Source organism: Tamandua tetradactyla, chromosome 14 (assembly GCF_023851605.1).
Source record: "Tamandua tetradactyla isolate mTamTet1 chromosome 14, mTamTet1.pri, whole genome shotgun sequence".
Lineage (NCBI taxonomy): Eukaryota > Metazoa > Chordata > Mammalia > Pilosa > Myrmecophagidae > Tamandua > Tamandua tetradactyla.
Genome location: NC_135340.1, coordinates 24,998,537 through 25,023,992, shown reverse-complemented (window position 1 = coordinate 25,023,992; position 25,456 = coordinate 24,998,537). Strand labels below are relative to the sequence as shown.

General features: G+C 36.0%; 1 protein-coding gene across 3 annotated transcripts in view; it reads right to left on the bottom strand.

Annotated features, from left to right (window-relative positions):
* The window catches only part of PRKD1 (protein kinase D1), a 358,242-nt gene that overhangs the window by 35,834 nt on the left and 296,952 nt on the right, over positions 1-25,456 (bottom strand). For all 3 annotated transcript variants that reach the window (XM_077127044.1, XM_077127045.1, XM_077127046.1), the window contains 6 exons: positions 23,896-24,019; positions 22,265-22,342; positions 19,848-20,127; positions 18,431-18,483; positions 16,213-16,285; positions 13,149-13,255 (listed from right to left, as the gene is read on the bottom strand). In XM_077127044.1, coding sequence (XP_076983159.1) covers positions 13,149-13,255; positions 16,213-16,285; positions 18,431-18,483; positions 19,848-20,127; positions 22,265-22,342; positions 23,896-24,019 — 715 coding nt within the window. The remainder of the gene's footprint in view (positions 1-13,148; positions 13,256-16,212; positions 16,286-18,430; positions 18,484-19,847; positions 20,128-22,264; positions 22,343-23,895; positions 24,020-25,456) is intronic.

Genomic DNA, 25,456 nt, shown 5'->3' with positions numbered 1-25,456 from the left:
AGAGAACATGGATACTAGCCCAAGCCTGAGCTACCAGGTGAAAGTGGGGAGATAGATATACCAAGCTATCATCTTAGCCTGGGACTCCAAAATACCTCTGACTGCACGCCAGGATGTTCCACTCCTTGAATCCCAACCTGTGCTCTGAGTCAACAGGAGGTAATTAGAGGGGTCATCGCCCTGGATCCCTCAAGATTGAGTAATGTAACAACAAAAGGGGGACCGAAACCACACTCACTTTCCCACTGAACGGACCCTCCCTTTACTGGCCTTGCAGAAGTTCCTATTTCCTTTGTTTGAGCTTCCACCTCTTCATGTTCACTCAGAAGAAACTTGTTACACTGCAAGAAAAGTTACTGTTTTTTCTCCCTTTGCAGCACATGTTTAATAAGCCAGTTCTAGCTGACTCCAGCCACTAGGGCATGCCCAGTCAGAAGCCATGACCTAAACTTACCTTTGCCTAATTATAGTGACAATCACACCCTTCAAGCAGGCTAAGTTTTACTATTTTTGAACATATGTCACATGAAGTGGCATGATTTGGAACTATGCATGCTCCACGTAAACCTGCCCCTTCACCCATGCCACATCACTTATCCTCAACCCCTAGACGCACCTACCTGAAATGGTATAAATATCTCAAGCCTCTACAACTGGAGGAGACAGATCTGAGGTTTACCTCCTCTCTCCTTGATGAGCTGCTCACAGTAAACTTATTTCTTAAAATCCTGGTATCATGGCATTGACCTCTGGGTACACTGGGCAGTGAGCCTGCTTTGGGCAATAACATTTTCAGACCTCAGTGATGACAGAGATGCTTCTGCTCTTAGGTCAGGCAAGCAAGGGCTGCATATTGGACCATATCAACGCCCTCCTGATGAGACTGGAGACTATTTGTTGCATATGACCATGTTTCCAAAATATGTACAGGTGGCAAAAATCTGTAGAATTTTAAGGGGCAGCATATTTTTGTATATTTCACCTGCAAAATCTTAGAAATGCATATTGATAATAATCTAGTGCACAATAAAGCTAACATAGGCTATCAGAAGAATAAACACACACAACATTATATTAGCAACAAGAGTAGTTATAAACAACCCAGCCTCTGAGGGTGGTCAGCTATCACTGACTGACACTCAGATCAGTGGGTCATAATGAAACTTAACCCATCAGGTTCTGGGAACTCAGAAATATTCAGGTATTCCTGGTGAGAGGCGTTAGCTCATTCTATCCATCAGAAGTGGAACGCAGTTATACTTTCATTGTGGCACTAATTTACACAGGTTAACTCTTGTTTGATTTTTTCAAAAATTTGTGGAAGAAATAAGGTGAAGCATTGTTTAATTTGTTCAAAAATTTGTGGAAGAAATAAGGTGAAGCATCCCTATCAACTACTGCTGATAATAAATATATCTTGCCCTGAAAGTAAGGAACAGTCAATTTTTAGGCAGCTAGCTTATGATGCACAATTGGCCACTACTTTTTTTTCTCTTAAATTAGCTCTGAATCCACACATGGTATTTTCCTGTATATTCTATTAAGTAGTATTTAGTTAAGGGGTAAAACAAAAGGATCAATTCAATGTTTTCTCAGCAAAAACCAACTCAAAACCTGAAGTATAGCTTCTATATTCTTGAGTATCCATATAATCATCCACACAATTCTTACTCAGTCTTCACTTCATCGATTCTGGGCTAGCTTTGAATTTCAGAGTTGCTAAAGACACATGATAACCAGAATCAGTCCTCTCCTTTCCCTGTAAAATGAGAAGGCACAAAATGCACACAAGGGAGGAGAGTATGCAGAAAACAGCATATATGAAAATTCTCTCATCATCTGTCATGTTTCCAGCCTTTCTTGGTAGAATTTTTCCCCAGGTATAATAAAAGTATAAAATATCTGATATTTTCTACCAATCATCAGGAGTTCCTATTAAGATTAGAAGTATGAATAGGAAAATTTAAAATCAAAATCAAGAAGTCCTAAGCCCAATGTGCCAGTTTGAAAGGAGTATGTACCCCGGAAAAGCCGTGTTTTACCCCTGACCCATCTCCTGGAGGCAGCCATTTCTTTGAATCCCTGTTCAGTACTGTAGGTTGGAAACTAGATCAGATTATCTCTATGGAGATGTGACATGCCCAGTTGTGGGTATTAATCTTGATTAGAGGGAGATGTGACTCTACTCATTCCAGGTGGGTCTTGATTAGTTTACTGGAATCCTTTAAAAGAGGAGACATTGTGGAAAAAGCTTCAGAGCCACGAGAACCATGAGAGCCCACACAGCTAAAGACCTTTGGAGATGAAGAAGGAAAACGCCCCTGGGGGAGCTTCATGAAACAAGAAGCCTGGAGAGAAAGCTAGCAGATGTCTCATGTCCACCATGTGCCTTTCCAGTTGAGAGAGAAACCCTGAATGTCACTGGCCTCCTTGAACCAAGGTTTCTTTCTCTGGATGCCTTAGATTGGACATTTCTATAGCCTTGCTTTAATTTAGAGATTTTCATGACTTTAGAACTATAAACTTGCAACTTAATAAATTCCCCTTTTTAAAACCCATTCCATTTCCAGTATATTGCATTCCAGCAGCTTGCAAACTAGAACACCCATCTTCTCTGAGATTTCACTGGTGTCAAGGTATGATTATAGCTGACTTTGATACTGTAATTTCTAAGGGAAGTAGATGACTTTTAGAGAACATTGGAAAGACCCTCACACAGCGAAGATCTCAGATGTATCCCAGCACATACCCATTCCTACCTCCCAAACAAGGTCAGAAGTTCAAGGTGAATGTAAGCAAAAGAATGTAACATTTGAGAATCAGCAGCAAAGGCTACAAAGACAGAAACTCAATGACTAAACAACTCCTTAAAAAATCAGTGCTAGAAAACATTCCATCCTGAAGTATGATCCCTTCCCCTCTATTCTGGCTTTGTGTTTTGGGGAAAGGTGGGAATAAAAGGTATGCTTTGTTACAATAAATAGAATTTATAGACCAAGGTGTGCTTATTGTAATACAAAAGTTGAAAAAAGATCAAATTTTTTTTCTATTTGGCATCAAAGGCATATAACTGGAGACACATTTGGAAAACATTTTTATTTACTATTAATCTACCTTGGCGGAAATGTTGGAACACATAATCTAGTCTTGTCTTTAGACTTCAAGTGTAATATTTAGCTTATCATATCACTGTAGTTCGGCTTCTCAATTTAGATGTCAGCACTCCAGAAAACATAACATTCTATTACAATGTGAAATTATCTGGGTAAACAATCTTTCTGATGAGTTATATGCTAGATAACGGGAATTGGAGTGAGTATATAGGGTCTATTGGACAAGGTGAGAGGACTGAACACTGTACAAAAAGATCACATGGTAAGTTTCTACATTGGAATAAGGGTTCTGTGGCCAAGTGTGTTTGTTTAATGAACATGTTCTTAAAATTAAACAGGTACTTAATAATGGAATTTCTCAGAATCTTTAATAAGTGAAAGATTGTTCATTTGACTTCCAAGAAGCAGATGACCTGGCAATTGTACCCATTGCCCAAACTGTTTTCTAACAAAGTTGTGCCGGTTTGAAAGGATTATGCACCCTAGAAAAGCCATGTTTTCATCCTGATCCAGCTGGGGGAGGCGGTCATTGCTTTTAATCCCTATTCAGAACTGTACATTGGAAATCTGATTAGATTATCTCCACAGAGATGTGACACACCCCAATTGTGGGCATTAACCTTTGATTAGAGGGACATATGACTCTGTCCATTCCAGGGGGGTCCTGATCAGTTTATTGGAATCCTTTAAAAGAGAAAGCATAATGGACAAAGCTAGAAAGCCACAGGAGAGCACGAGATCAAGAGACGAGAGAGCCCATGCAGCCAGAGGAATGTCCTTGGAGGACTTCCTGAAAGAAACCTAGCGGAGGTTGCCATGTTCACCATGTGCCTTTCCAATTGAGACAGAAACCCTAGACTTCAATGGCCTTTCTGAGTGAAGGTAACCTCTTGTTGGTGAGGTTAATTTGGACATTTTTATAGACTTGCTTTAATTCTGGACATTCTCATGGCCTTAGAACTGTAAATTTGCAACCTAAATAGATCCTCCTTTTTAAAAGTGATTCCATTTCTGGCATATTGCATTCTGGCAGCTTGCAAACTAGAACAGAAGGGGACCTTTTTTTTAATTCTCCTCTTCATGAAACATTCTCTATATAATTTTATTTAGTCCCATTCTTTGTCTTTTCACTATGACTAACTTCTAACAACACACTATCTTTTTGGCAATTTTTCTAAGTTCATTTGCTTTTACTTGTAATCAATCCTTGACTTATGTCCTTTATTTTAGACTTATACACACAATCTATGGGGTTTTGCTTTTTTAAACATGCAGATTACCTTAGAACTACGAAAGATGTTTTACCTAAAGCCACAATTTCATGAAAATTCTTTGAGCAATAAAACACGAAGAAAGATTTGAAGAAATATAATAAAGATTTAGATGAAATAATAAAGTATCAAATAATCCTTCAATACACACTAAAAGAGAAAGTTCTTCAAGTGTGTTTAGTTCTTTTAGAGAAAGAATTGATTTTTTCAGGATTTAAAAAAAAAACATGTTTGCAAAAATTTTCATTTTCCCACCTACACTCAGCAATGTTATTATATGATTTTCAGTCATGATTATCTCCTCACCACGCACTCCAGATCATATTTATGGACAAAGGGAACAATGCATTTATCTACAAGATATTTAAACTTTCTTCAGGAAGACAAATTACCATGTGCTTTAGACAAAAAGTGATGAAGATAAGGAACACTTTATCATTTTTATTGGCATGCGGTGCAGTTTTGAATCTTCCTGTTCCTTCAGTTGTGGTTACATGATTTGCTCAACAAATATTTTCTGAGTGCCGATCAGATGCCAGCATCATGTTAGGTACCTTCAACCCCACCCCAGGTTTTGAGTCAACCATGTTTCTTTGTTATGATGAAATTATGTTTCTCTATTTAGTGAATTTAACATCGAGATATCTGGTCTTCTAGACTTGTTCTAAGGAGCTAGGTTTACAACCCAGTGGCCACAATATTAATAGTATCTAATAGGTATAGAATCTCTGCTATATGCTAAGCACTGCTAAAAACTCCATAAAATTATCATATTTATTCTTAAAACATCCCTACAAAATTTTTGGACGAGGAAGGTGAAACTCAGAGAACTTAAGATGACCAAGCTCAAAGAATTCTTAAATAAGAAGTCTGGGATTTGAACCCAGGCAATGTAAGTCAAGAACCCAGGCTCTTTAAACACTATGCTATTCATTGCCTTGAATCTTGTCCTGGATATAAATGTATGTAGCAAGGGGGTACTGCTGTTCTCATACTTTAGAGCCACGTACATCAGCCTACCAGTCTTGGTCTCATAACCTATCGCAGCATGTCGTCGGGACCTGTGAATACTTTTTCAGGCTTCCCACCACAGTGCCCCTTCTACTCGCTGTAACATCCATGTTGACAATTTGCCTTGACAATTGGGATTTCACATCTTCCTGCCTGGTTGGGCTTCCTCCAGCTTGCTCTGTTTCTAATCCCACAGGGCACAGTGATGCTCTGTGTTACCAAGTCCTCTCCCCATCTTGAGGTTTCACTGCCTTATAAGTTCTCACTCTGACATGATCTCTGATTTCCTTTGAGTCCAACGTCCAGTTTTTCTTCCCCAGGGTTCAGCTTCGGAGATTCAATTTTATTTGGAACAATGAGTGGTTATTCTACAAATACTTCCTCTTCATCAAATAACATAATTTTCTCATTAGAGCCTAAGTATAGTTGCAACAATCGGTTTATGCAAAAGGTATTGTAACCAAGGCCCTGAGAAAAGAATTTAAGAAAATATACTATGATTTAAGATAATTTTGTCCAATGTTAATCTAGTATTTGTCATATCTTTACTACTGTGGTGGGCACTATGGAAGTTGGAAAAAAATAAGGCATTGCTGAGACACTCAAATTGCTTATAATCTAATTATTTCATAAAAATAAAATTAAAGTGTTAATATATACTGGAGGTCAAAAATAAAGAGGAGATACGGAAGGTAATGTATGATCAGCAGTCGGGAAGTTTGTTGGCTTATAACATAGATAATTCAGATTTGGAATTAAAGTCTGAGCAGTGGCCAGATGTTGAAAGTATGACGGGGACAATGAATGAAGATCTGTTTTGGGGAATGATGCAAGACAATGAATAGGAAATATAGGGCCCAGGGACACCATCCATGGTGCTAAAACCAGGAAAAGTTGTTTAGCTCTGAACAGCTAAACAACTGTAGGAAATAGGAAACTACTAAACTAAGAAGGGACAAGATGTGCTCTTCAGGATGCCCTGGGGGGGAGGTGGGTCTGGGATGAGGATTGGAGGATGTTGAGGGAGTAGGGGACAGGACACACAGCTGTCAGAAAAATCACCTGTAGCTGTAATCAGAGCATGAGCTGAAAAGTGTGGTCCAGGTTATTTGCAAAAGTGAGGGCTAAACCATGAGAATTTTGTAGAAAGAAATAAGAGGAGGACATTTTGACGGCCACTATTCACTGAAAATAGTCTCTTAAGGAATTTTCTTGTCTTGAAATTTTATTCACTATTTCTCATTCCCAAGCATGGATCTGATCGTTCACAATTCTTTTTCAAAGTGGTTCAATAATTCACTCTTTCCCAGGCATAATAAAATCCAATTGACTTGGCAAAATATCAAAGGTTCTTCGTGAACGCACACTAAACTTATTTTCTGCTTTTACTGCCCACTCTGGTCCAGCACAAAAATCCACGAACTAAGATAAAAAAAGATCAGCAAGAGATATTTTATATATTTTCAATGATACTTTTAAGAAAACCTGTTTTGTTTACATCCATAACCCTACTGCCTGGAACAAAGAGGGCAAACAATAATTATGCTTTGAGTGAGTGAATAAATCACAATAGCCCATAAATACTCTTTCTAAGACATATTTGAGAATATGCCTGTGGTCTGAAAATACTCCATTGCCAAGTTTCCCTTCACAATTGACGTTCTCTCACTTTATATAAGGAAGGCATGCTTCTCACACAGCCCACATCTTAGCAGGGCGCCTTGCTATGACTTGGAACATCCTATGGGAGATAATAATGGAAAAATCTGAATTACTGTGTTAGTATGAAGAAGTCAATGACAAGAATGACTGGGAAAACAACATTCTGGCAATTCAGTTTCTATTTCATGTTTCAAAAAAATTTCAAGGAGGATTTAATGGTATAAATTGATAGAGGACTGAAAGGAGGATTTAATGGTGTAAGCTGAGAAAGGACTGAAAAGAATTTCCAATGATAAATCACTGACACATATTTTTGGGTTTAAAACTCGCTACGTGAACAAGTTTTCTCAGATCTTACATTTAAAAAATAGGAATAAAAATGTCTTCAAACCTATCTCATTAAAACAATAAGTAGTATTCAAATACCAGTTCATTAACTAATTAAAAAAATTAGTCTCATTAAAGAATGTATTTCCATTAATCTTTACTTTTCTTCAGGTATACTAAATATTTATCAAACTTTACAAAATATTTTCTTGCCAGATAAAATGTTTACTAAAAACAATTGTAATGAAAACATAATCCAGGAGAATTTTTAAAAACATTTTACGACTTGCAGTCAAGAAATTTCAAAAATATATACTTGATTCTATTGTAGGGAATTATGATAGGGAGAATGATAAAAATTTTTCAAATTTAGAAACATAACAGTGGGATAGAATTCTGTGACAAAAGTGGAATAAAAATACAGTTTAGAGAAAGTCAAAGTGTTGTAAAATGTCCAATTATTAAAAAAAGGCTATTCGTGTATTTTTTTTAAATGGTTGCTAGAGGGTATAGACATCTATGGTATTTACATTTTAATGGATGCATTTAATAGGATGATGCACACAGGTTTATTTTCAAATATCAATACTTTCAATGCATCACAGAATTAATCACCTATATCTTTTAAAACTATTTATACTTTTGATGAAAACATGACATGTCAGCTGAAAAACACACGCAGAAACAAAGTTTTTCGGAATTCTTTAGGAGGGAAGTGAGGAAAGAATGATTGAAGACTACTCTCCCAAACTGATCTAGAGTTTTCGATTCATTTTTCAAAGCATGTTTACATTGCTAGAGGAGGTCCCTCAGTCTAGAAGGCCCTTTCCATTATTTCCTTTGTTATCAAAAGGCTCTGAATCCTTCAAGTTTTCAACCATGCTATAAATCTCTTTGAAGTTCTCCTTGATGGTAAGTCCCTGGCCTCAATCAAAGTTTATGACTTCTTGCTTTACGCTTCCACAGATACTCTGTCTTGTGGCTAATTGTATCTGACTACCTAAACAGATTATAAACATCTTGAAGAGTATCATTTACTTTTTTATGTTTGAGAGGCCCAGTAAATTGCTTTGAATAAAGAAAGTACTCAACAACGCTGTTGAATATTTTTATTAACTGATGCAAAAGGGTCCTTGCCAAGAAACTGAGAGTGACAGCAAAAAAGACAAAGTTATATGAGAGAGTGTCTTGTGGTGATTGACAGACACTAGGACGCAACATTTGATTTGAGGCTGTCTGATTTGGGGTAAGAATGGCAGAGCAAAGTAGAAATGTTCTAAGGGCAGAAATATGTAGCTGAAGTGCCAAGAAAAAGTCAGAGCTCAAGATATAAATTAAGGAATGGCCTGTGAAGAGATGATAGATGACTCTATTAAAACGCATGACTTCATATTGGGAATAAGTCCCAAATATGCATAAATCATTTACAGGATGGAAGGAGAAAGGAGCTCAGGAAGATAGTTGGACAAACTACCCAAAGAGAAATGTAGGATCTGGTAAGTACAAGGGTGAAGCAATGAGAGGGATCAAAGAGGAAAATGATCAATGCATTTGAAGGATGATTAGTCAAGTGGGAGAAGTACTAAAAATAACAAGAAGGTGATAATTGAGCAAAGGTAGAAAAGAAGGGTACTGCAAAGAGAATAGCATATGTTTTCTTTAAAAAACGTAGGAGGTACAGAAGCTAAAGAGGAAAGAGAAGGGAATATATGAATAAGAGTAGAGCACAGGGACAGATTGGACTGTCACTATGACAGGAAATAAGACAAATGAAGATCACATCTTTTTGTTTGTTTCGTTTTCTAGGTCAAGAAAGACTTGAGTAGTAAGAAAAGTGCCTCTCAACAGAGAACCTAAAATGGCAGGGGCAAAGTAAATGCAAGCTAATACATTTAACCGATGGCCAATAAAATCCATATGCAGTTTTCCTTTTAGACACAATATCTAGTCTTTCTATATTTGCAAAATTATACATGTATACATGTATCATAAACAGAAGCTCTAGTATTGTTCTTTAGATAAATAAATAAAAGTTGTTATTCAAGAGAGTTAGAAATAAAATAATAGTATATCAATTGGAATTCTAGGCAATTGCATTATCTTAAAGCTTTTTATGTTTCATGATTTTGGAGTAACTCACAAATCATAAATTAAGGTTGATATGATATTTAACAATTAAATTATATTAAATATATCATACAAATATTATTTACTCTGTATTTCAAGTTTCTAAGGTTTTTAAGTCATAGTTGCATCTTCCCATGAAGGTCAGTTTTTATGATATCCTTAATAATCATATTTTTTGTTGACATGAATAGAAGAAAATGGTATCTACTATCAAATATACTATGCTTTTCATTGATATATACTTTCAAATTATAACATAAATAGAATCATTTATGAATTTTATGAAATAAATTTAACATAGACATTAAATGACCTCCTTCAACAGCAAAATACCACAGAAACATTCACAAATGATGAAAACACTACATTCTTGATATAAATAAGGGATAACTATGTCAAAAGAATAACATTTGCTTTCATTTTTTAACTGCTCAAAAACTTAAAGACCTTAGTTTTCTAATGACTGAATCAGACCTTGGAAAGCCTTCACCCAGGTTATATGCAGAGGAGATGAAATAGAAAGAAAAGAGTTCTACTTTTCCTCATGTTCCATATTTACACAATTTTTAAGTCTTCCATCAGCTAAGTTGCTCTTTTACTCAAACAGAAACAAACAGAAATCAACCAGAGGGAAGTTCTCCCATCAGCCACTTCCACCCAGATGGTTCCCCTCCACCGAGATGGTTCCCTTCTGGAGAATCAGAGGGGGATGGGGTAGAATCTACGAGATTCCAGGTACAATGATAAACTGGGGTACCAGCCTCTATAAGCTAAGGGACGACAAAATAAAGAATACCAAATGCTTCTGGATGTCACTTTTATACTCAGGGGGTTAGAATTCTGTTCTTCAAGATTTGTAAGGGAAAACCTTCCCCACTAATCATTTAACTTCTAATCATGGTACTTACTCCAAATATATCAGAGTTATTGGCTCAGAAAAGTCCACCCGCCCACCCTCCCTTCCTACTACTACCTTGTCTTTTAAGCTCCAAGAAAAAGCCGAGCTCTCTGTTAGTAAAAAAATACACAGTGAGGCAAAGAGGGCTTTCACAGAGAAAACCATATACAATGCTTAACTAACCAACAACAAATTAACTATTAATAGCAAATACAGTCTAGCATTTTGCTATCTGCTTGGAGACTATGTATATCGTTTTATGTTTCTGTACAATTTTTATTAATCCATTTAACAGATATTCACTATGCACCTAATATGTGCCAGGAACAATTTCAGGTTTGGGATATATTAGTGAACAAAACAATGATATCTGCCCTTCTGACCCTTATATTCTAGTGGTGGGGTGGGGGTGGGGAAAGGAACAGAAAACAAGTATAATTAATAAAATGTTATATGTCAGAAGGTGGTAAGTGCTATGATAAAAAGAAAACATATATCAGAGTAAGGCAAATCAGGAATACAGAGGTAAAGATGGGGCTGGAAGTTTGGATGAAAGGTAATTTTAAAAAGGACGTCACAGCTATCAAGGGTGATATATGACAGGACTGGAAGGAGATAAGCTTGAAATTCATCTGGTTCCAGTTACTGAATTTAATCCTTCCTGAAGGGGTGATATAGTAGACAATAGTAATAAAGGGCTCAAACATTTTTTGGTTTGTTTTTGTTCGGGGACATGATGAGTTTCCTATTTTTAATTTAATTAAATTAATTTATTTATTTTTGAGTTTCCTATTTTCGATGAACATATTTTGAAATAATTGGTAGTTTTATGATAAAGTATGAACTCCTGAACGTGTTATCTGTATATAATTAAGCAAGACAAAAAGTGAGTCATTTGTATGGGTTCTGTGATGGAAAAATTAAACATGGAAGTTTTGCAAACATCTATCTGAAAGGACAGCTGAGTGATACAAATGGAAAACTGCTGACAGCAAGCACCTGTGTTTTCATCCCCACTGCAGCCCATGCACCTAGAACAGTCCCTGGCTTGTGGTATACCTTTAATACTCATCAGTTAAATGAATGAAGCAAAGAATGGGACAGGGGCGGGGGGAGCAGCGCGATTGGATAACAATGGTGAAGAGGTGCTTTTGAGCTTTCAGGTCATAATATGAGGGAAATATGACCTCTTCATATGCTCAAGGGGCAGAACTTTGAATCTAACCAAACTGTTTTTAAGACAATTACAACAAAAATTTGCCAAATATCTATTTCCAAGCTTAGATGGAGTTGTCAATTGAATCTAGTATTCTCAAGAAGGAGATGGGAAGTTTATGTTAAGGTGTAATTTATTTTCCTACCTTACTACACTGTCAGTAGCTGGTAATGCATTGACAGGCTTGGGAGAGTCAAGGAAAAGGAGTAGATACAGAAAATGAGACACTCAACATCCAGGCTTTCATTTGCCGTTGCAATAAAATACAGATTGACGTAGCTATGTTAACCATGGAACGCTCTCCTTTCGTCTCCTGTAAGGAAGGACAAATGGCTCTGGTACCTATGCTAGGTCTGGAAGGTAAATGCTGCAAAAGAACCTGCTTTCAGGAGACCAGCTAGGGGAGGACATAGGAAGAACAGGAGACCAGCTTTGGGACATGTCATTTACGGAGCATGCTCACTGTTGCCAAGTTAAGAATAACTGTATCCTTTTTGGTGAATGGTTAGCAAACATTAGGCCAAGACTCTATAAATAGATATCTTAAGATTCAAGGTGTCTTCTTCCCCATGAAAGCAAAGAATGTGATATCCTCTGCTTTACCTTGGTGGTCTAAAAGCATAAAAACAAGATCTTGGGTGTGCGGGTAGTTCAGGGGTTAGGATGTCCGCCGTTCACGCGGGAGACCTGGGTTTGATTCCTGGACCATGCATCCCCCCCACACACACCACCCTCCAAAAAAGAAAACCCACGATCTTTGGAAATTCTGCCTTCTAGAAAAGTCCAATGAAAATTGTTCACTAAAACTGTGAATTAAAACACAACGAACAGCTTGCAAGATGAAGACAGAATTATGACAGCTATATAAAAATGGGCATGGATCAGCAGTGTAAATCATCTAGGCTAGATAGCTATGTTGCCCACAGTTGTTTAATTTGCCTTTGCAGAAAAAAAGCTTTAATGGTGACAAAGATTACATATACCACAAAACATTTTACCAATAAATTCTGGTTTTAGCAATGGAATGTTATAAATGAGAGGAGTTAAATGTCATGCTTAATCTCAAATTGAAGGTTTACAGTGAAAGACAAAGAGTTCATTAATAAAATCAAGATTAGATGATACACAGACTTATCTTACACATTTACCTGATAACTTGATAGTTACATATTATGATTCATATAATTATCAGAGCATAAAGGAGGGGTGTTTATCAAAGCAAGGTCACTTATAAATTTAAATAAAATGTTTTCAGCATGTCTACTCTGGGAAAATCAGCATGTTTATATTACTGATTTCATGGGTACAACATCACAACCTAGAATTAAATACATAGTAAGGACAGCTGCTTCCTAGACCCAGGAAAGATATTACATAGGTAACAAACTGATGTTTGGCCTGTCTTTAAAGCTATTTTAAAGTGTTCTTAAATACCCATGTCACAGATATTTGGATACATTTCCTCTGTTTTGCAGAGGTAAAGGAGGTGAGTTTATAATCCCAGATGAGAACCAAGGAAGTACCTGTAGAATTGCAACCTCATTACGAAGCTGGCTTTCCTGTTTGGTTGGAAATCTTAATTTGTCAATGATTTTAATAGCTACATCTCTTCCCGTTTTACGATGTTTTCCTTTAAAATAAAAGGGGAAACATTAGCACAATGTTATTAAATATCATCTGTGTCAGAGAAATCCAAAATTGACAAAGATATTTATAGAAATTATAAAGATGCTTCACTGAATAAATCAATGTTTCTGAAGAGCACTGAGTTATAGCCATAAGGGTTTGGCTATTTCTTGGTTCCATTATCCTTAGTAAAAAATATGGTTTAAAATTAGCCACAATTTAATTTAGAATAAACAAATCCATAAAAAATAGAAAGATGAGAAGTTTCCAGGGGTTGTCAAAAGGGGGAATGAGAGTATTGCTTAAAGGGTAAAGAGTTTCTGGTTTGGGTCATGATGAAAAAATTTTACTAACAGAAGGTGATCATGGTAGCACCACATTGTAAAAATGACACTGAATTATACACTTAAAATGTGTCAGAATGGTAAATTTTATGCTATACATATATTGCCCCAATTTAGACAAAGAGCAAAAAAAGTCTTCATGTAAACATGAAGATACAAGAGACAAAAACCAAATTGCAAAACTGTATTGCATAGTGTGCTGTCTGCTAGTTTTTATAAAGAGCAAAAATTATAAAGAATGTATTCTTTATACATTTGCATTAGCTTGAACAGACATTTAAAATCTCTATAAGAATACAAGCAATGAGTAACATGGGTTACTTAGAGCGAATGCTCAGAGACTTTTCACTCTACACCTTTTTATAGATTTTTAAAGTTCAAACCATATGAATATTTTGCCTAAAGACTAACTTACATTTTTATTTAATAAAAAATGTCTAATTACAAAAAAATTAGCCACAACTTAGAACACAAAATAATTGGGGCATTGAAAGCTATATGTATCAACAACCTGATGTTTTCTCATAAATATTTGTTTTAGAAACAGGAAATTAAGCTACTTCCTACAGAAAATATGCATGCCACCAGCAAAAGTGTTCTCCTTAAGGTAATTGCAAAGTCCTGATAAACTAAGCTAAGTGTGTTGCAGTGGGAAAAAAGCATTGACTGTGTTACTTAATAGTATGAACTTGTTCATTCTGAGTTTTAAGTTCCTCAGCCAACAGATGAAATAAAATGTGTCATGGACACAGACGAAGCACCCAGATAACTTAAACCATGCAAAAACGTTAGTCCTCATTGTGCTGATCATGTCATTATTTTCATCATCACATGAAAGACCTTTTGACATACATTTTCCCATTTACTTTCCCCAACAAACCCACTAGGCTCGACGGAGCACCCTAACTGCTTAACTTCCACAGCGTTATAGTATTGTATAATGTTGTAGAGTATAGGTGTGCCAATCTGAAATGGAAAAATGTGGTGACCTAATTACTCACATTGTTTTGTCCTGTAGGAATTCACCTGAAATGTCATTATTTCAATATTTGCTGTTATAAATTCTGTGTCCCTTCACCCGACACCAACTCCAACTACTCCTTCTGACTCCTTCCTAATGGCTTCCCTTCACTACCGCATTGTCTTTTTGCTTTCTCTACTTTCTCTCAACACCCTTTGCTCTTTGACTCGCTGCACTCTCTCTTCCAAGTCAGCCATTTGACAGCAACTGCTCTCATCAGGGCCACTTGTTCTTTTGTTTCTGCTCTTCAGGCAATACAGCACTTGGGCTCTCTTCTGAGGATCTGTTCTCATTTGCTTCATCCCGTATGTGTCTAGCTCAACTTTTTGGTCTTCCTTGTGGAGGTCTCCTCCTAGATCTGCTCTTCCAATGTGTGGTGTCAGTTTTCCCAACTATCTGACTCCTGCTGGTCTCTCTAACCTCATTTCTCAACCCCGCGTCATCCCATCCCCACACTACGTGCAGTCAGGTATGTTTGTGGTGTTCTGTCTGTCATGGTTTTGCTTTTTTAAATGCAATTATACATGGTATAGCGATACTCTGTCTAGGTCTTGGTCTTTCCTACTACACTGTTATGTACTAGTAAATAGCACAAAGGTTGCTGATTCATTGGTAAGTTTTAGATCAAAGATAATGATCATTAATTGTAACTCTAAAGAATCCATTTTCAATTGGATAAATGTGTGGGGTATTCGAATGATTCCATATTGTCCCTAAAGTCATGCCAGCCTCTAGAAGTTGCTTTAAAAAATTAGTTATTTTTTAAATGTGTTCTATGTTTCCAACAAAAGTAGGAAACAAAAAACTCCATTTTAGAGTTTTACACTGATTAAAATTATTTTGCAAAACAGACCAGAACTTAATTAGCTTTTAAATAAAAAGCACAACCACAAATGACGACAAATAAAATTTGATGGGACATTCTGATTATTTCAAAGTACTCCCACCTCACAAAAGATAATTTGTTATTAATCTATTAAGGAACTGAAAGGTATGGCATCATTTAAAGAGTAGATAAGTATTAACATTAAATGCTTTTTAAAGACTTGAACACTGTGACTGATCTATCTAGAATCTAAAACAGCATGACTAAAAATAGTAAATTCACCTAAAGGCTTGACAACAAGAAAAGAAAAGGTAAAAATTTAGTATTTCACTTCAAAATTTTAAAAAGTTCAAATTTTCATGATGCAAATACATTATTAAAGATATTAGAAATGATATTTTCCCTTAGTTACATATAAGAACTTCTATAGCGTTCTAATCAAATGTGTTAAAAGAAAATAGAATTCATGTGTCTGTGAATTACAACTACTTGCTTTCTCAATAGTTTGTCTAGATGAAACAAACTGTTCCAGTATGATGTGGGGAGACTGTCAATATATAAACGAAGGAATTTTTTTAGGAGTAGGAACTTTCCCTTTCAAAACAGAAATATACCAGTTTCCTTTAAGTGAACATTAGAAATGAAATTTTTTAAAAAGCAAAACACAACAGAGACACATGCAAATAGATCTTGTCCTCGAGATGTCACTTTTCTGAATACAAATAATTAAAAATTTAAATTAAGCAAAAATTTTTACTGAATTCACTTACCTCCATAAACAATTCCAAACTGCCCAGAACCCAGTACTTCATCTGGAAAGATCTGATAAACTGTGCTGATATCCTATAGGTACAAGTCCAATGAAAAAGAAACGTTAAGAACAAAACATTCGTCCTCATAAATTATGACTTTTATAAAACATGTTATTAAGACTATTAAATATTTTAAGCATAATAAAAATAGTTAAATATTAAATATTAGATGAAATTTGTAATATTATAATATTCAAAGCACACTCATTAATTAATATAATATTGCATGGTGAAAACTTTTTTGACAGAAAAGGTTTAGAAAACCTGGCAGAGGTTTTCTAACGTGCCATCACATGTATTTCAATGAAGAGAATAAAACTTAAAATTGTATAATGACATTGACGCAATTATTCAAATAGGGATTTGCTTCTTGAGATGGCGTTCTTGAAACCTCAGGTCAAATAATCGTGGCCCCCAATTGCATGTCTGTGCTATTCCTGATTCCAAGCCCTTTGCTCTTTATGGTTGGAATGGTTACCCTGATTCCCTTAATCCGCCACCCACACACATGGCGTGTGACTGACTGTGACTCAGCTTGGGAAACTGCAGAAGGGTGAAAGTCCATTATGAAATTCTGGTCTGTGGAGTAGCTTAACTCTTCCATTTTCACCATTTCTGGAGGTGACATGTCCTAAACATCTACTCTTTTCTCTGTGAAATGAAAGTTGTTGAATAAAGCAGTATGTTTTAATCTGTTTTGTAGTCTGTGATCTGATAACCAAGCTCATAAAAATGGAACACATTACATTTTGACTTCATGTAGTCTTATTATATCCTATCCTATTTTCTGCCTATCTTCTATTCTGTTCATACTCTGATATTGTCCTTTCAAAAAAAAAAAGGCCTTTTATATTCCATTCTACCCTCTGCATAAGGATTTTTGTCCATCCTAAGAAAGACAACTACAAGTTGTGTCCAACCTTTGATCCCTTCAGAGTGTGTATGGGGTGTGTTCAGTGCTGTCTGGAGACTGGAAAATGGATTAGATACCCCTCCAATATTCTGAGTTCAAGCTTTTCCTTCTGCTAAATAACAAGAGTCCTTTTGGGCTCTCAGCAATAACTCAGTGGCTGACCCAGAATTTTCAGTGGTCAGTAGTGGTCAAATGGAGTGAATGGCCCCAAAGGTATCTGGAATTTGCCTCAAAGCCTATAGGGTAGCTTCTGTTTCCCACGATCTTAGGTTAAGCAAGAGCTACAAGATTGTGCAGCTGATTAGAAATCTTGCCTACCGACTACATGAAAATTCATCTAACTCTCACAATAAGACTTACCTGGTTCTCTTGAATTGTTCTTTGGTTTTATGTTTACTTTATATCAATCTAGCAAACATTGTAAAACTATACTAGTAATGAATAGAGTTTTATGAAGTTTATACTTGAAAAAGTAAACTCAGATCAGTGGTGAGTGAGGCTATCAACTGCTTTCTGTTGGTCATAGGCATCGAAGGCAAAAGAGAATGAAAGCTCTGGGCCACAAAGATGGGATGGAAAAGGCCTGAATAATATTTAGCTACTTGCTATAGTGACATGGTCTAACAAATAAAACAAACATACATCTATCAGAGTTTGAAGTATTTCATATCATGTCTGATCTCTAGTTCTTAAAAACTGAGCTCAAAGGATGGAGGCATATAGCACAGGTGACTAGGGGGTTAGAATGTTGACCCATAAATTTTGATTTGTTCACTTATCTTGGGGTCTCCTTGACATGTACAAGTGATTGTAAGGGGATGTGCAACTCCTTGCTAAATGGCATCAGTCCTCTGTACCAAACAAGGAATTAAAACAATTGCATGTTTGAGCAACTTACATTAATCATGGAATTTACTTTATTTTATTTGTTATTGTTTAATATCATCATACAAGTCCATACCAATCTGGGAAAGCATGGAGAAAAATCAGGTTCTACGCTATAATTTTCTATCTGAGATGAATAATAGATATTTGGCCCAATGCTACAGAATAGTTTATAGAAAGGCCACTAAAAGAAGTCCATACAATGTAATGCTTCTAAAATCTTGGAGAAGAAAATATCCAGGGGATCCTACTTCATTTTCTGAAAAATACTGAAATATTAAAATTTAAGATAAATAAAAATATATTTTACAATGCTCTTGCTTTTAAATGAAAGTCACATACATGACCCAAGTTTTATATTAATAAGTACATACTCACCACATTTTCTTGTATCTGGCAATTTGATACTGAAATACTCAAAGAAATATCTCCTAGAAGGACATGTTAAAAAATACAAACACACAGAGACATACATAGAAGTCAGTGAGAAAGGTAATTGCAAAATAAGTCAACACACGCCTACTAATCATGCTGGTGGACCATTTTTAAATAAATCATAGAAATCAAGTGTTTCTAAGACAAATCTCTATCAGAACATTCCTTTCTTTTTAAAATTACAGATTCATTATGTACTTGGTTTTGAAAAATATTTCATCAGTTTAGTATAATGTTTGGGTTTACACTTGGTTTCAAACACTGGTTCTGCCACTTTTTAGCTTTGATACACACTCTGTTTAATCTCTCAATGGTTTGATTTCCTCCCCTGTAAAACAGGCAAATCATTAAGGTCTAATGGGAGGTTGTATTAAAATAGAGATCTCATGTGAAATGCTTAGCATCAAAATAGATGTATATAATCATATGTAATATCTATGTTCATTATAGAGATAAATAAGTAAAAAAAAGCAATGAAGACCAACAGATAAAACATTATAATATTAAAAAAAAACATGTTATTTCACAGGCTTCATTGCTTTGATATTCAAAATCATATATTTTTTTTTACAGATATCCCTCTAAAATTTATTTTTTCATTCATTGTTAATACTTGGTCCTGGCTACATTTTTTTTTTTTTTTTTTTTTTTTTTAAAGGAAAGACAGAGAGAAGGAAGGAAGAGAGGAAGAAAGGGAAACATCTTTTAAACATTTTCTTGTTTTATTGTATTTTGTTTCTCCGTTTTCGTTACATGGGCTGGGGCCGGGAATCGAACCGAGGTCCTCCGGCATAGCAGGCAAGCACTTTGCCCGCTGAGCCACCGCGGCCCGCCTGGTCCTGGCTACATTTTAGTAAAATCTATCTCAAAGCACTAATGAACAGATTTCCCCTAGGATAACTTTATCAAGAGTTGCCAAGCACTCTGCACAGAGCATACCACATTAGGTGGCATGGGGGAAATTTATTGAGTTTAGATTTGCAAAATAGCAAGACTCTGATATTCCAGGTCAGGTTCAACCTGACTAGATTATGTTTTCTTTTATAACCAACAGCTCTAGAATTCTGCTTTGGCTCTAATAATATAAAGGCTTTACAAGAATTTGTTAAAATGTTTAATATAAAATAAAAAGACAATAAAAAAATAAAAAAGACAATAAAATAGGTCAATTGAAGGAATGAATTGTCCAATTACGTCAAGCAGTTTTTATTTAGAGACCATATGTTCTCCAGTAAACCAAACCATCCTCAAAGAGGCTCTCTTCCCTCTCTTCCCTGGAAAGGGAAGACATGTATTCACTGCTTCAAGGTTAAGCCGATCACAGAGCGTCACACCACAGGTACAAAACGCGCAGACTCACTGTGCGAGTTTGGTCCTGCGCCCCCTGCCGGCCCCTTGGGGATGACAGGCATGAGCGCGTGTTGGATTGCCGTCTCCCACATTCTGGCCACATCTGTGCCGACGCCACTGGTAATGACATTGTTATTTGGTGGTGGGCTGGAAGGATTGACCACATTTTCTCCCACGTAATACACTATATTTGCTGTAGTGATTTCAAAACAGTGAGGGTTGGCTCCATTAGGAATTAAAGCTGAAGTTTTCGCTGGTTCCAGGGATAAAATTTCTGATAAAGGGATTTCCTATGGAAGAGAGAGTATGCTTAATATAGTTTATTAAAAATGCATCAACTTTCACATAAAATCACGGCGGGAACATGCAGCAAATGAAATTACAAGTAGCCCACTATTGTTTTTTCTTTAAAAAAATTTTTTTTATTGTCAAATATAACACATATACAAAGAAAAGAAAGAAAAAGCCATGATGTTTTTCCAAGTATATTTCAACAAATAGTTACAAAATAAATTTCAGAATTTGCTATAGGTTACCATTCTACCATTTTTCCTTCTAGCTTCTCCAAAACACTGGAGTTTAGAAGAAATACATATTTTTTCTTTTTTGTGAAAAATAACATATATGCAAAAGAAAGCAATAAGTTTCAAAGCACATCTCAATAAATAGTTATAGAACAGACTTCAGAGCTTGGTATGGGTTACAATTCTACAATTTTAGGTTTTTACTTTTAGCTGCTCTATGATACTGGAGACTGAAAGAAATATCGATGCAATGATTCAGCAATCATACTTGTTTGTCAAATCTTACCTTCTCTGTAAAACTTTTACCATCACTTCTCCCGATCTTCAGGGGTATTTGAGCTGTGCCCATTCTAACTTTTTCATGTTGGAAAGGACTGTTGATAATATGGGATAAAGGGATGGAACTAGTTGATGTTCTTGAGATGCTGGCCCCTCTGCATTGCAGGACTTATCTGGTCCAGGAACCCATCTGGAGGTTGTAGGTTTCTGGAAAGTTATCCTAGTTTATGGAACCTTGGTAGAATCTTATATAATGCCCTAGGTATTCTTTAGGATTGGCTGGAAGGAATGGTTTTGGTTGGGTTTGGCAAGTACTGACAGGTAGCAATGTCTAACTGATGCTTGCATGAGAGTGACCTCCAGAGTAACCTCTCGACTATTTGAACTCTCTCAGCCACTGATACCTTATTTGTCATACTTGTTTCCCCTCTTTTGGTCAGGATGAATAGCCACTACTTTTTACAGAATGGTTTTATGAAACAAAATATTATTGAGCAAAAGTCATAAAAACCTTTACTATGGGAAACCTTATCTCCTTTTTCTAGAAAACGGAAGTGATTTTCCCTATATTCACAGGAAAAGAAGAAACATATTTGAGTAATGATTTTGAATCTCATAAAATCCAAAAATTGAAATGTCAATGGGAATTTTTCTATGAGGTAGAATAACAACACTTTTTAACTGCATTTGGGTATATGTGGCTTTTTCTGTTTGAACAATTCTTTAAGACAATGAAAATGAGTCCCATAATTTGATTCTATATATATAAATATAATAATACAGCTAAGTCAATAGTTTTAGTGAGGAATACCATACAGACTGGTTTAGAAAGTAGTTGTTGTTGAAACTATTTGCAAAAACAAAACAAAACAAAACAAAAAAACCCACATTGTCCTTCAGTTAAGTTTATAGTGGCTAAGAAATAATAATTTTAAAATAAATGTTTTAATTTAAAAATTAATGAAGCTTTTTCTTTTAGAGCTGTGTAAAATCGCCAAGGAGAATCAGATCATCCATGCTTGATTCTGCATTACATTTGAAGGAAGACGTAGCTACCATTTTTACTATGAATTTCTTTTAAATCCATTTTTTATTGGGTGATGCATCATGCTACATCCATATTAATTAATGTAGAAGGACAGAATGAAAAATGCCATCCAATTTTTCTCTAAAAGAAAATGCTCCCAATAAAAATTCTCATGGGTGATGCATGGAGAAATCACAAAATGTTTCTTAGCCCCCACTGCTGTTCTGCAAGGCCAAAGATGCAAGAAAAAAGTAGATGTATAGGCTCTCAGAATTTTACTGCTAGCTAATCTTTTGTGACCTTAAATTTTCTAGTTAGATCACACATCCCTGCTGAAACTCATAACTAAGCTCCTCCCCACCAACCCATGGGGTCAGAAGTACTCCCCAGAGAAATGTGAAATTCACTAGTGAATCACAACATTACAACCTGATCCCCCAGGAATTTGTAAACTACAGAAAAGGAAAAAAATTATCTCTTGAAGCAAACACAACAGTCACTTCTGCTACTATGGATTTTGTGTTTCTGACGCTCTACATTCCCATGAGAAAGCAAGAGGGAGCATAAGATTCCAATCAAGGAAGGAGCCCCCCTTACCTTGTAGTACCTGCTTCCTGTGTCATTTTGAAAGAGGGTAATGCATTTGCTATCCAATCTCCAATAGTGCCGTTTCCGCTGAAACAGAAGATTTAGGATCTCTTAAAACTTTAAAAAATATCCAAGACTAATAAAATCAAAACATTTTCCCACTAGTGGCACAGCATTTGGTGGTGGAAAGTGCATGGGCTTTCAAACAAGCAGACCTGTATTCAATTTCAGACTCTGGAAAATGATTATTTAGCAAATATTCTGAGATAACCTTCTGGATCTACAGCACAGCGTTATGAATAATAAAGGGGATTGATGCATTAGTACCTAGTGCAGTAGTTGGCACCTAGTATATGCACAATAAACAGAACATGCCATTTTAAAATTTATTTGAGTACCCAAAGAGCTAAAGGTAGATACAACATCCATACTAAAATAAAAAGGTTTAACCAGAGATGTAATGTTTATACCTACTCATTGGTTTAGAACATAAGAAATGCCATGGTGATCTAGCCAGGGGTTTTCGGCTTCCATTAGAGACAGAATAATTCTGAATATTGCAACAGAGCTAGGGCATATTACATTGGATGGTTGAGTTGATTCCCTGGCATCAAATAACAAGGTCAAGGAAATGCGTCCAACAACATACCATTCCTTAAGCTCACTATAGATCTATCTTCTACGATTTGGTGATTAGGTTTTTGCTCATTTTACATGTGATTTTTCAGGATTTTAAAGTGTGTGCATGGTATCTATGCATTCATCTCTTTAGATCAAAGAACAACATTATTATCGGTTCTTTCCACAAATACTTTTAGACCGGTCAAATACATTGAATGTGGTTGAGACATTTTGCACTGTCTGATGCATCCGAATGATTTTCAATTGAGCCCTACAATAAATGTAACTTTTTCTCCAGCAGAGAAAGTTGAGAATACAGATAGAGCAATCACATCATAGGTGTCTATCTAAAGAAATGATGGGGGTCTTATAGAGAGGCGGTGATAAGGGAAACACTAGAGACTGAAAAATGAGCTTATCATTAATCATTAACTAATTTGACACTGAAACGTGGATCACATTTTATTCTCTCACACACATACACATAGCTTCATCCTTCAATTATCAGGAAGATCTGAAATACTGAGCAAGCTCATATGAAAAAAATTAAAATGTGGTGTCTTTTATTGAATGAAGTATTTGATTACTATATTCCTGAATGGGTCAGTTTGCAAGTGAACCCTTAATTGTTATCTGTCTCCCTAATGTGCCTAAGATGTAGTGTTTCATTTAAAATCCTGAATTGCAGAAAAGCACTGTGAAAGCGCATGCTACAGCTTTCCTGACTGCTATAAAATGACAGGCAGACTCTACTCAAGGCATTTGGAGACCATCTCAAGTAATAGAGGTAAATGATTTTGTTTCCCTGAAATTGCTTTCTACATTTTATTTCTAACTCAGTTGATTGCTTAACTCCAGCTGAGACCGGGGGATCTGTAACGTGCTCCCGCTCCCCCTGACCCTATCTCATGGCTGTACCGAGGTTTACCCCAAGTCATCCAGACACCTCACAATCCTCACAAAGCATTAGCAGCTCTGGCAATTAAAGACAAGAGAAAATCACTCGCTGCAGATCTTACCAGCGTGTCCTTGCTGGTATAGTGGACCATCCATCCTTCTTTCAGCACTGTGCTGTTTTTCCTCTTCGTGTGTTTGACAGACTGCACTACTCTCATGAGCGGAATATTGTTGCTTGTTGATGGACTTGAAAAGTCAAAATATTTTCGAAAGGAAATGTTTTTAGATACAGATCTTTCATGCATAAACCTTATTTCAGTTATTACACAGTGAAAGCCAAAAAACTTCATGTCCCGTTTTTAGTGAAACGTATTGTCAGAGCATGATGGTTCAGGATCTGGGTTTCTCTGGAGTGATAGGCACTTGATACATACATTTCAAAATCCTGAAGCAGGATAATAAGCACCTTACTTTGCAGCTTGAACTATATGGTGTGCAATTTTCAGACAAATATCAGATTCTTGTCAAAGTGTACGGAGGCCACTGCACTTAGAATCACACATGAACGCTTATTTGATCATTCATTACAGGAATAATATTCATCTTGTATAGATTTAAGTTATCTGTCATGAATTTTAGTTTCTGTATAATTTCATAAAATTCACAATCTGTTGTTTAAGCTGTCATTTAAATGATAGCTCATGGAATTTTGTGATCCTAAATTCTTATTTCTCTTTTCTCGCTTTCCACATACCCGCATGCACGCACACACTCACCCCCCAAAACTCTTTAATTTTTTTTTTTTTTAGGGTACATGGTCCAGAAATCAAACCCAGGTCTCCCGCATGGAAAGCAAGCATTTCACCATGGGACCACACATGCACCCTTTAAAACTCTTTAATGCTAACAAAATTCACATCTCCAAAAGACAGTTGGGGCATAAGCCTAATATTTTCCAATATATTTAAAATACTCATTATGCCAGTAAATAGAAAGTATTCCACATTGTTTATGGATATGCCACTTGTAAAATGGACACAAAAGTTTCAATCTACTTTATAAGATAAATCAGAGGCTGGCAAACTTTTTCTGTGAAGAGTTGATCACAAATCTTTAGGCTTTGCGGAATACTTTGCCATTATAGCATAAAAGCAGCCACAGACAACATGAACAGGGGCAGCTACGCTCCAATAAAAAGTTATTATAAAACAAGCGGCAGGCTTGATCTGGCCTAGCGGCCATATTTGCTGAACCCTGATATAAAAAAAGGGACTCATCTAATAATCAAAAAGTATAAATAATTAGATCACCAATGTATAATCACACATATTTCTGAAATACAATCAAGAATGGGGCAGTGCAGTCATAATGTGTTACTTCCAATAGGGACCAAATATAAAAGTAAGTGGTATCTGCTGAGGTTGATCCCTGATCTTTACATTTTCATGTGATGAGCTCTGTATACATATTAACGTAGCAGTAAACTTGTGGATGGCAAATATGAGTGTGCCTCGCGTGTAAAAACAGCAAATGAGCCAGCGTATGAGGCAATGCTAGGAAAGGGTGCAAACTATACTTCTCCATGGGAATCTAGACCTTGTGACTCCGGTCTCTCATGTTCAGTGTACAACTCGCTCACAAGCAAATTAAACACCCATTTCAAACTTCCGTTATAATATTAAA